The sequence below is a fragment of the Sus scrofa genome, chromosome 1 (assembly GCF_000003025.6).
Source record: "Sus scrofa isolate TJ Tabasco breed Duroc chromosome 1, Sscrofa11.1, whole genome shotgun sequence".
Lineage (NCBI taxonomy): Eukaryota > Metazoa > Chordata > Mammalia > Artiodactyla > Suidae > Sus > Sus scrofa.
In genome coordinates this window covers 240,486,075-240,496,725 of record NC_010443.5, presented here as the reverse complement: position 1 = coordinate 240,496,725, position 10,651 = coordinate 240,486,075, and the positions used below count along the sequence as shown (strand labels likewise).

The 10,651-nt window shown below is 50.2% G+C and overlaps 1 protein-coding gene across 1 annotated transcript in view; it reads left to right on the top strand.

The window, feature by feature from the left end:
• The window catches only part of GABBR2 (gamma-aminobutyric acid type B receptor subunit 2), a 388,449-nt gene continuing 378,606 nt past the window's right edge, over positions 809 to 10,651 (top strand). Inside the window, exon 1 of the mRNA XM_021066509.1 lies at positions 809 to 1,144. Coding sequence (XP_020922168.1) covers positions 824 to 1,144 — 321 coding nt within the window. The 5' untranslated portion in view covers positions 809 to 823. The remainder of the gene's footprint in view (positions 1,145 to 10,651) is intronic.

Below are 10,651 nucleotides of genomic sequence, written 5' to 3'. Positions count from 1 at the left end.
AGCACCCCCACCATCCCAGCACAACAGGGGAGCATAGGCTGCAGGTGTCTCTAGGACGCCTCCGTGGCGCGCTCGCAGTTCAGACCTTCCCAGGCAGACCTCCGAGAAGCAGTCTCAGATCACCGTGCAGGTTCTACAGGAAGCGCTCGGCGAAGCGGCGGCGGCCGCTGCGTGTGCCAGCACGCCGTCCTCTTTCCCCGAGCCGCTGTCCCTAGGCACTCAGATCCTAGGCGGTCGCGGGCAGCCCTAGCCGCGTAGGGCTGGGGGCGCATGTGTGCGTGTGCTGGGAAGGCGGCCCTCCCCGCGGCCGCCGCAGAGCCAGTGCCTCCCCTCCCCCGGCGCGCACGGCCCGTCCCTGTCCCCGGAGGCGGCCCGAGCTGCCGCCGAGCAGCCTCGCCTTCGCCTCCCGCGTTTCCTGCCGCCGGCCCTCCCCGGCCAGGCTCTAGGGGCTGCCGCGGAGCGGCTCCCGGCGGGAGAGCGGCTCAGAGCGCGCACGGGGGCGGGCGGAGGCGGCCCGGTTCGGGGCGGCCGCGCCGGAGAGAGGCGCGCGCGGAGACGCCGGCCCCCCTTTCCGCGTTTGCTCGCTCGCTCCCCGCCTCCCGCACTCCGCTCGCTCCCACCCCTTCCCGGCGTGATTGATCCGTCACGGGCGCCGCCACTGCCGCCGCCGCCGCCGCCGCCGCGGCCGTTCTAAGCCGAGCCGGAGCCGGGGCCGGGGCCGGCGCCATTGCGCGGGCGCCCAGGGGAGAGCTTGGCGCGGGGCGGCGGGCCGGGCCAGGCCATGCGGGCCGAGTGAGCCGGCGCCCGCAGCCCGCGGCGCGGCATGGCTTCTCCGCCGAGCTCCGGGCAGCCCGGGCCGCCGCCGCCGCCGCCACCGCCGCCCGCGCGCCTGCTGCTACTCTTGCTGCTGCCGCTGCTGCTGCCGCTCGCTCCCGGGGCCTGGGGCTGGGCGCGGGGCGCCCCCCGGCCGCCGCCCAGTAGCCCGCCGCTCTCCATCATGGGCCTCATGCCGCTCACCAAGGAGGTGGCCAAGGGCAGCATCGGGCGCGGCGTGCTCCCCGCCGTGGAACTGGCCATCGAGCAGATCCGCAACGAGTCGCTTCTGCGCCCCTACTTCCTTGACCTGCGGCTCTACGACACCGAGGTGAGAGTCCCGCCGCCCGCGCCGTCGGGGCTGTGGGGGCGGTGGGGGAGGGTGTGTTGGACAGAGACAAGCTCTGGTCTTTGGACAGAGCCCTGATTGACCCACCCGTGCCTGCCGAGGGCACCGCGGGCTGGGGCTCAATGCTCACCTTGCTAGGTCCCACCAGGCTTGGGTGGCACAGCTGGTACAAGATTTGCTGAGCATCTTCCTCCTTTGGGAGCGTGTGTGTGTGTGGGGGGGGGTGAGATAGAAAGCTAGGGTTTCTTTTGCCCAGAGGAGTGGAGAAGGTGGGGACTGGACCCTCCAAAAGGCCTGCAGTGGTCACTCTTGTCCAGGTCCCGCTGGTGGTGCTGTGGGGTGCTAGGTGGGAGGAACAGGCGCACTGACTATAAACTGGGCCACCGGCAGCTCCGGAGGCCACGGGCCTGCTCCCCGGCCCCAGAAAAGCCGAGCTGTGCTGTCAGGTCTGGAGGGCTTGTGGACCCCAGGGGCCAGAGCGCGCAGCAGTGCTGGGCTCCTGGTGCGCGCCAGCGGCTCCAAGCCCGCAACGCGCGGGCCGGTGTGGGGCCGCCGGCTCTGCAGCGCTGCTGCCTGCATGTGCCCGGGCGCTCCCTGTGGCCCGAGAGGTTTTCTGAAGAGACTCCCTCGGGTTAATTGCTCAGAGAGTGCCCTGAGCAGTTCTCGCCTCGGACGCGCGGGGTATGTCCAGCCACGTTGCTGCTGGTGGCCGAGCGGCTGCGGGCGCAGTTTCCCCAGGCGCAGACTTAAAGCACGGACTTGGAGCGCAGCAGCCGGCTTGCCCTCCCAGTCTCCTTCTTTGAAGGGAGCCGAAGAGCCTAGAGCTTTATATCCCAAGCCCCTTCCCTGCACCCACAGCTTGGGTTCCGGCTGAAGATCCAGCACAGACCTTCACTGCCCGCCCAAGCGCAGGAGTGCGCGGAGGGGGCTCTGAGGAGCTAGCGGGGTCCCCGCCGAGGTCGGGTTTGCGAGTTTTTCCGGACTAGGGGAGCCCCTAAGCTCCCGGCGCAGCGTCTGAGACGCGGCCTGAAGGGGGCAGTGATTTCCTGTGCAGTACGCTTGGTTGGCGCCTCTTCCACTAGCCTAGCCCGGCGGAGACGCTGGGCTTGACCCTGCTTCCCAGGACTCCCGGGGCCCTTCTGCTCCAGCTCCGATACAAACCCTTCTCAGAGAGAAGGATCGTGCTGCCGCACTAATCGTGAAGCCTGAGCTCCACTTCCTTCTCTGTTTATCCCCCCCCCTTTTTTTTTGGTCCCGGGAGAAAGAGCAGAAATCTGGATTGCAGTTTATTCCCCGCCTCCCCTCTTCACTGATGAACCAGCTTGCTCTGCGCTGTAAATAAAAGGTGAAGGAACGGGTGGCAGTTGGTGGCGGTACGCGCAGGCTGTTGCAAGCAGAGGCTTCCTCTGCCCCAGGAGGATGTTAACTGGGGAGCTGTGCGGAGCTAACCCTGTGGAATCATTTCTGAATGACATTCGTATCTTCTTCCAAACGTTTCAAGATCTCTGGAGTACTTATCTGGCACACATAAACTGAGAGGGCAGTGCAGTTTTATCGAGCCATGTCATCTCAGTACTGTTTCTCTGTTGCTCCATATTTCTTTTCTTTCCTTTTTTTTTTTTTTTTTTTTTTTTGGAAAGGACACGAGAGAGCTGGTTCTTCGGAGACAGAACCATTTGTGGACAGGGCAGCCCCGCTTGCATCATCACCAAATATTGTCAGCAGCATAATGTTTTCACCATCAATTTATTCCCTCCAGAAAGCTTCCTTGAAAGAGATTTCATATTACCTTGTTAGTGGCAGTAAAGGGAAGGGAGCTCAATTTCAGGGTGTGGGTTGATGCTTTTATATTTTATTTTTCAAGTGTGTCTTGATGAGCTTCTGAGTGAGAGGGGGCCCCAAATCAAGAAAATGAGGCAGTCAGAAGGCACTTCAGCTCCTGAGGAAGGAGAGCAGAGGATAGGTAACCTTAGCCTCAGGCAAGCAGGGAAGTCTCCCTGGCCATTTGAAGGGGCACAGAGCATGGGCTTTGGGTTGGCTGTTACCTGGGTTCTAGTCAGAAACCTGGTATCTTCCTTGTGTGTGACCTTGAGCAAGGTATTTAATCTCTCTAAGCCTAGATTTCCACTTCTGAAAAACTGGGACTATTATATGTACTCTGCTGGATGGTATTGTGACGCTTAAGGAGATAACAGGCCGGAGTGGAAAATGCCTTGAGCTGGCAGGTGCAGTGGCCAGTGCTCTGTCTGGCATGCTGTAAGCACTAAATAAATGTTTCCTGCCTTCCTCCCTTCCTTTTCCTCTGTTGTGGATTCACAAGTAAGGCGCTGTGGCTTTAGATATGATAAAATGGTCACAGCTAAAATATTAAGACTGCTTATTTGTTTTTCTCACTTTTGAAATCTCATGAAGTGTCAGTGAAGTTATCACCAGAAATAAAGAATCCTGGCTTACAATCAAATAAATTCGTTGTTTCTTCCTGCCATGAAGGTGTCATGGTTGGGCGAACACCCAGATGATATAATACTTAATTTTTTCATGTGGCCCATCTTTAGATTAGAGGTACTTTCTCTCCAAGCCAAAGTACGGGAGGGATCAGTCTGGGTAGTTGCAGCAAAATCCACAGTGATCTGAAGGGTCTTTGGGGCCTGTGTTAGAGTGTCTGGGCCCTCTTTTATTCAGATAGCATATCTTTATGGATGTGTGTACGCCCTTGTCACTTGCTGGCTGTGTCACTTGTCTATAGACTTGAACACAGGATGGATGTGGTGAACACATTTTGGCTGGCTTTGCTAACATTTGCTATCAGTCAATGGCCAGAGACGGTGGGCATCCAGGAAGGACCTCTGTCCACATAGCCTTCGAACAGATGGAGATTTAGCAAGGACTGGGTTAATCTGATCATTGGAACCAGCCTGTCTCAATAAAGGAGCACACACTTATCCAAGTTGCCCCTCTCCAGTAATTAAAATAGCAATAGAGAACTCAAAGCCCCACTCAGTGCCATGTGTTTGTAAAAATTAAACATCTCATCAGAGCATCTGCTAAGCAGGACCTCTCTTCTCTGTCATACCTCAGATCACTTCAGCAAATACTTCTTTATGTATTCCAAGGAAGTTTGAGTATATAAAAACACAAGACAATTGAAAATTCAATTAAATGGAAGCATCAGAAGCCACATAGAAGCATGAAAGTTACTAAACCAAGAACCTGCGCTAAGATGGTTATTTCATTTTGGTGTATTAAATTTTAACTCTGAGCTTCCCGGCAGTCAAGGTTAAAAGGTAAACGTGGTGGATTACCTTACTTGTTTGATTAAAGGACTCTGAGGGGCAGTGTCTTTTTAAAAAAGTCTGCAGGTTCAAAAGTGCTCTTCATGTGCTTGTTTCTCATTCTTTGGTAGCCACATTGATAAAGTTTATTAATAACCAAGGAATGAGTTAAAAACTAAATGTTGGGATTTCCTTTTGTGGCTTAGCCTTAAGGAACCCTACTAGTATCCATGAGGATGCAGGTTTGATTTCTGGCCTTGCTCAGTCGGTTAAGGATCCAGCATTGCCATAGCTGCAGTGTAGGTTGCAGATGCAGCTCAGATGTGGCATTGCTGTGGCCATGGCATAGGCCAGCAGCTACAGTTCCAATTAGACCCCTAGCCTGGGAATTTCCATATGCCATGGGTGTGACCCTAAAAAAACAAAACAAAACAAAAAAGTTGGCTTTTCTGATTTCATTGAAATAATACTCATTTTGGAAAAATTGACAGTTGTAAAGAAGCATGAAAACAAATTGCCTATAATTCACCTACTCAAAGATAATTGCATCTAATAATTAGCATTATATTCCCTTCCAATTGCTAGTGTTTACTCTTTTGTGTACTTGAAATCTTACTCTATGTGCCTGTCTCTATTTTCTTTCAGTTAATGTTAGCATGGGTATTTCCCCATGTCTTCAAGTCCTGTTTGCGAAGATGAATTTTAGTGGCTGTATACTATTCCATCCTATGGGTCCCTCATAAGTATTAAACTGTTCTTCTGTTGTTGCATTTATATGTTTTCCTACTTGTTATTATTTCAAATTATTCTATAATAAATTTGGTGAAAGTTCAGGGAGGCACAGGGGCACATTCCAGGTGCGTACCTCTTAGATAGTCTACCCTGATTCAAGGATCTAGCTTAGAAAACCCAGAGAAAACCTAGTGATTAGCGCAAATATCCTTTCCTTGCGTGGCTTTGCCAAATATCTGTTTTCTCATTCTTTGTGCTTTAGAGTACCTAAACAATTGTGTCATGAAGGCTAAGCTTTTCAAGGAGGTCTGAGTACAGCTTAGTAGGTATTAATTGAGCACCTACTACATTTGGTGGTACTGCAGAAAGGAGTAAACCCAGCCCTGGGCTCAGGAGAGGAGCTGGTGTAGAGGGGAAAACAGAGCAAGCACATGTTTATAATTTTCAATGCAAGATGGAAAATGAACTATCTTGATGGTTACACATTTTTGTGATTATACTAAAAACCATAGAACTGCAGACTTTAAAACATGATATGTTATGGTATGTGTATTATATCTTGATATAGCTGTTTTTATAAATAAAGAGATAAAAAATGGGTTCTTTCAGGATGAGGTTCACCTCTTTGTAGTTATACCCCACTGCTTGGCATGGTATCTTACCCTTAGTAGGTGTATTGCTTAGGAACCTTGCTTCAGGTGACAAAAACCTGATTTTAACTGGTTCATGTGACTGAAAAATCCTGGAGTGGGTTGTATTCAGGCATGGCTGAATCCAGGGACTTAAATGATACTTTAAAAATGTCTCCCTCTCTGTCTCTTGGCTCTGATTTCCTCTGTTTGGCTTCCCCCTCATGCAGGCTCTCCCCATTTAGCTGTACAGATGGCTCCTAGCAGCTGCAAGTTTATACACTCCCAGTTTAGAAACTCCAGTGAGAAGAGTGTTTCTTACCCAACTGTTTGAGCAAAACTCCCAAGCTCAGCTCTCATTGGCTTGAGTTGGGTCATGTGTCCATCCCTAAACCAGTAACATGATACTGATGGGCCTGGGGCATCCAACAGCCTTTCACAGTGGAAGAGGAGGGTGAGGCCAGTCCCACCCAACCACATAAATACAGAGTGGGGAAGAGGGGATTGCTTGAAGTACCTCAGAGGCTAGTAAGGGGGGGTGGATGTCAGGTGGGTCTGATCACAGATACCCACTTGGGAAATGCTAAATTCAAGAAAGAAGCAATACTCTGCAGCAGAAATTGACACAACACTGTAAATCAATTACATATTAATTAAAAATGCACTTGGAAGAAGAAAGAAGCAACAGATACCAGGGGCATTAAGAGAAAGGGAAGATCACATCTAGATCAAGATGGGCCTCCTGGAGGAGAGGAGGAAGTCAAGATAAGTCTGGAAGAGTGAATATAATATTGACATAGAGAGGTATAGATTCAGGGAGATGAAGGTTAGACCCCAGGAAAGATCTCCAGGATCAAAGGATGGAGGCCACAAAGTGTGAGCTGTGTCTGGTGAGCACTGACTTGTTATGTTTTCACATGAGAGCAGACTTTGTAGAGGGAAGGCAGCCTGTGGTAGATTTGGAAGGCCTTGAACGCCATGTAAGAAGGTTGGACTTAACTCTGGAGCTGTGACAAGCCATGGGAGGTTTTCAAACATGGATGTGACAAGATTAGGGCTGGAAGGAATGTAGACAGGTAGACAGGTGAGGGTGGAGATGGAGAAGCTAGGAAGCTATTGTAACAGTTGAAGGGGAAGATGGTGAGGCCTGAGCAGAGATGGAGAGGCAGCGTGAGGGGATGGTGGTCCTCTGAGCCCTGACTGGGCAGGAGGGGCAGCAGAGAGGGAGCCATAAGGGGTGGGTATCCGACAGGCAGGACAGTAACTGGAGTCAGTTGCATTGCAGGAGAACTGCAGAGAGTCCCAGCCAGGGTGAGGCTGGACACACAACCACCCTTCAGCTCTCTTAGCTTTGAGCACCTGTTAAATGATCTTCTCAACATGTCAGGAGACCTGTATATGGCTTATATACCTGTATACCCATATCCTATTGGATATATGGCTTATGTTAAAGTAGACTAGACTATGCTGTATTAACAAACATATTCTGAAATCTCTGTTGCTTAACTCAGTCAAATTTATGTATTGCTCACCCATATCCAGTGTGGGTCAGAGCCTCCTGGGAGGTTCTTCTCCAAGTGAGAACACAGGGCTCCATGCTGCTCTTGTGTTCTCACTCTCCCATCTTTTGGCTTCAAGAAGATGGGGGTAGGGAGGAATCCACAGGGAAAGCACACTAGAAGTGACATGTATTATTTTTTCTACTCATATTTCGTTCACTAGGAATAGTCCTTGACCAACATAACTTGAAAGGCTGGGATATGGAGCAAAGCATGTGGATATCATAGGCACTTGTCATTTGAGGTCCTTCGGAAAGCACATGCCACAATGGATCTTGGGGGGTAGTACCCATGAAAGATAAAAGAAGAGGTAGGGAAACCTTCAGACCACAGTGCTGTTCTGGCACCTGTGAAACGAGAGGAGAAAGGAAGGAGAGTTGGAACGAAGAGTCTTAGGAAGTCTTGGCCAGCTCATTGGGGTGCTCCCAAGCAAAGTTTGCCCATTAGAGGAGACCCATATTGGAGACCAAAAGAGCCAGGCTTTAGAATCTTTGGCCAACTCAGTCACTGGCTGCAGGCTGCCTGGGAAGATGTGTCCTTGGCTTAATTAAATGCTGTGACAGATCTTGAAGCTGTAGCTGAAGGCTTAGCTGATGGCAGTTGTCCTGTAGGTTTTCTCTTCAAAGGAGATCTGAGTGGCCCACCTGCATGGCAGCTACAGCACCACCTGTTTCTTCTCCAGCACCCTATTGCTACACACTCTGATGGAGAACACTTTCTGCCAGGCCCTTTTCTGGGTTCTGGGATATAGAGGTGGATGTGACACAGACCCCACCCCCACCCCGCCCTGTTTGAGGATCATGGCCTAACCGGTGGTCATGTACTGTGACCTGGCTCTGGTAGGTAGTGGTTGGGGGAAGATGCTGGGGAAGGCATTTCCCCCTTTGGAGGCACCTCTTTGGTCATTCCCCATGTTGTTTTGGAATGAAATGTAAGTGGCTTCTTATTGCTTACTTTTTTGGTTATTTATTTTGGTTGTAGGAAGGTGAGAAAATTAAATGGCATAGGTTGCCCAATGAGCATCTGCATTCATCGTCTCCTTTTATTGTATTGTATTGTATTGTATTGTATTCGTATCCTCTCTGCTTATGTAACAATGTGCAGTGAGACTGATGAGATGCCTTCCTCTATGTACCTTTTTAGGAACCAGCAGGTGTGCCAGACTAAAACTATGGGAGTGTGAGCTCCAGATGGGGTCAGTGGTCTGGGTGCTGGTGCTAGGTTAGTTGCTAAGTCTTTGCTTCTCTCTGTGAATTGCAGCACAGATTGAGGATCTCTGCTCCATTGTAAGCACTGCAAAGACAGGTACTGGGTGTATCTGGCTCTGTTGGGCACCCCATCCCCCTTTCCCAGGCACTATACAGGGCCAGGCACAGAGCAGGAGCTCAATAAATATTTATTGAACAAACAAATAGATCTAAAAGCCTGGAACTCAGCTTTCTGATTCTAAGAGGATTAATGGGTATAGTTTTAACAAATTGAGGAAGTGCTTTGTATGCCAAGCCACGTGGGGTGAGCTTTCTGCTTGCTCTTTATTCATTCTTTGGTGCGCGCCGGGGCCCAGTTGTTGTGGAGTATAGAGGAGAAAGGGTACTTGTCGGATGTTCCAGTAGAATATTTTGTGCCAAGCTGATGTCAGTTTCCTCTTCCCTGACAAACATATACACCATCCTCCAAGGTACTGCAAACCCTTGGAAAGGAATACTTGCCAGCATCTGAGAAGTATTATGGTTTCAGGAGATTAGTTTATTGGAGCAGTACTCTAATAGCCAGTTGGTGGGTGTAGGAATCAGGTTCTGATACCCACTCCCTCCTCCAGAGTGTGTGAGAGCCACAGAGGCTGGACTGGGCTCTGGTCCTAGTAGAAATCATAGGAATGAAGCCAAGTCATCAGCCTTGGTGAGCCAGGTGATCTAGTGGCAGGTCCAAGTAGAGTGAATAAAGAAGTGCCCTGGGATCCCCTGAACAGCCAGATGTAGTCCAAATGCCCTGCTCCTGGGCTGGAAGCTTCTGCTTTTATCCTTCTGTGGTCAAGACTGACTTAGAAACAGAGTAGGCTCAGCCTGGAGGTGATTATCTCTCTGCCCTGGTTTTGGTCTGGACCCCAAATCAGAGAACCAAGTTTATTAGAATCACGTGCAAAGTAAGAGTCATTTGGTGATGAGCTGATGTTTGGAGGTCTGAGAATTCTCGCTTGAGTAAAGGGCAAGAACATCATGACACCTTTAGGGACTGATTGGTCATTCTTTTGCCAACTTTCCATTTTTTCAGTCTTTTTTGAGCAGTCTACATTGCTGGAAGGATGAAGTGGCATTGTCATCTAGAAAATTAGTGGTAGATCCAAAGTACTGAGTAAATGGATTCATCTGTCTTCATCAATGCCCATGTTCCACAGCTGCTGGCTGAAGCAGACCCCTTCTCCTGCCATTTGGCAAGGACATCATCAGTCACCGTTCAGATAAAATCCAGCCAAAGCAGGACTTTGTGGCGTGATGCATTATTGCTCTTCTCGTGGCGCAGGGTCAGGAGGTGGCAGAGAGAAAACGATATTTTCACACTCTGCCCATGATCCACTTGACTCTGTTCAGAGGGAACTGATTTTGAAAGCAACAGCCATCCTTATAATAATCACTGTATTATCCAAATCACTTAGTTTCTAAAACTACCCATTCTCTGAAGCTTTTCTGAGAATGCCCAGAATTGTTTCAGGGATTTAACTGGCAGACAGGGACCTGGAAGCCCACTCCAGGGCCTGTGATCAGAGGGCATACAGATGCTCCCACCCAGCCCTGCTCAGTGGCTCGACTTTGACAGAAGGAGAGCTGGCTCGCCGGTCACTCCAGAGTGTCCTTTCAGGACCCGACTGACCCTTCTGACTTCCTTGCTGGTCTCTGTGAGTTCTAGGAACCTGGGGAAGCCTTTGGAGAGCTTCTGATCTTATTGTCATTCAAAGAAGGAAAAGGAAATGGTAACATTGTTTGCAAGCATGTAGGTGAAGGAAAAGAGTAACAGCAGTAACTCAGCTCTATCCTGGGCTTAGCGCCTCGGTCCTATGTCAAGTACTTATTTAATTCTCACGCCAATTTGATGTGGTAGGTGCTCTTATTGTCTGCATTTTACAGATGAGGCTTAGAGAGGTTAAGTGACTTATTTAACATCACAGCCAACCAAGTGGTGAGCTGGGATTTCAATCCGGATGGTCTGACTTTGATCTCTGATGCTTACATGCTAAAGTGAGGCAGCATCTTCATATGGGAGTTATCTTCCTCCCGTAAAAGCAAGTGGCACATTTTGTCA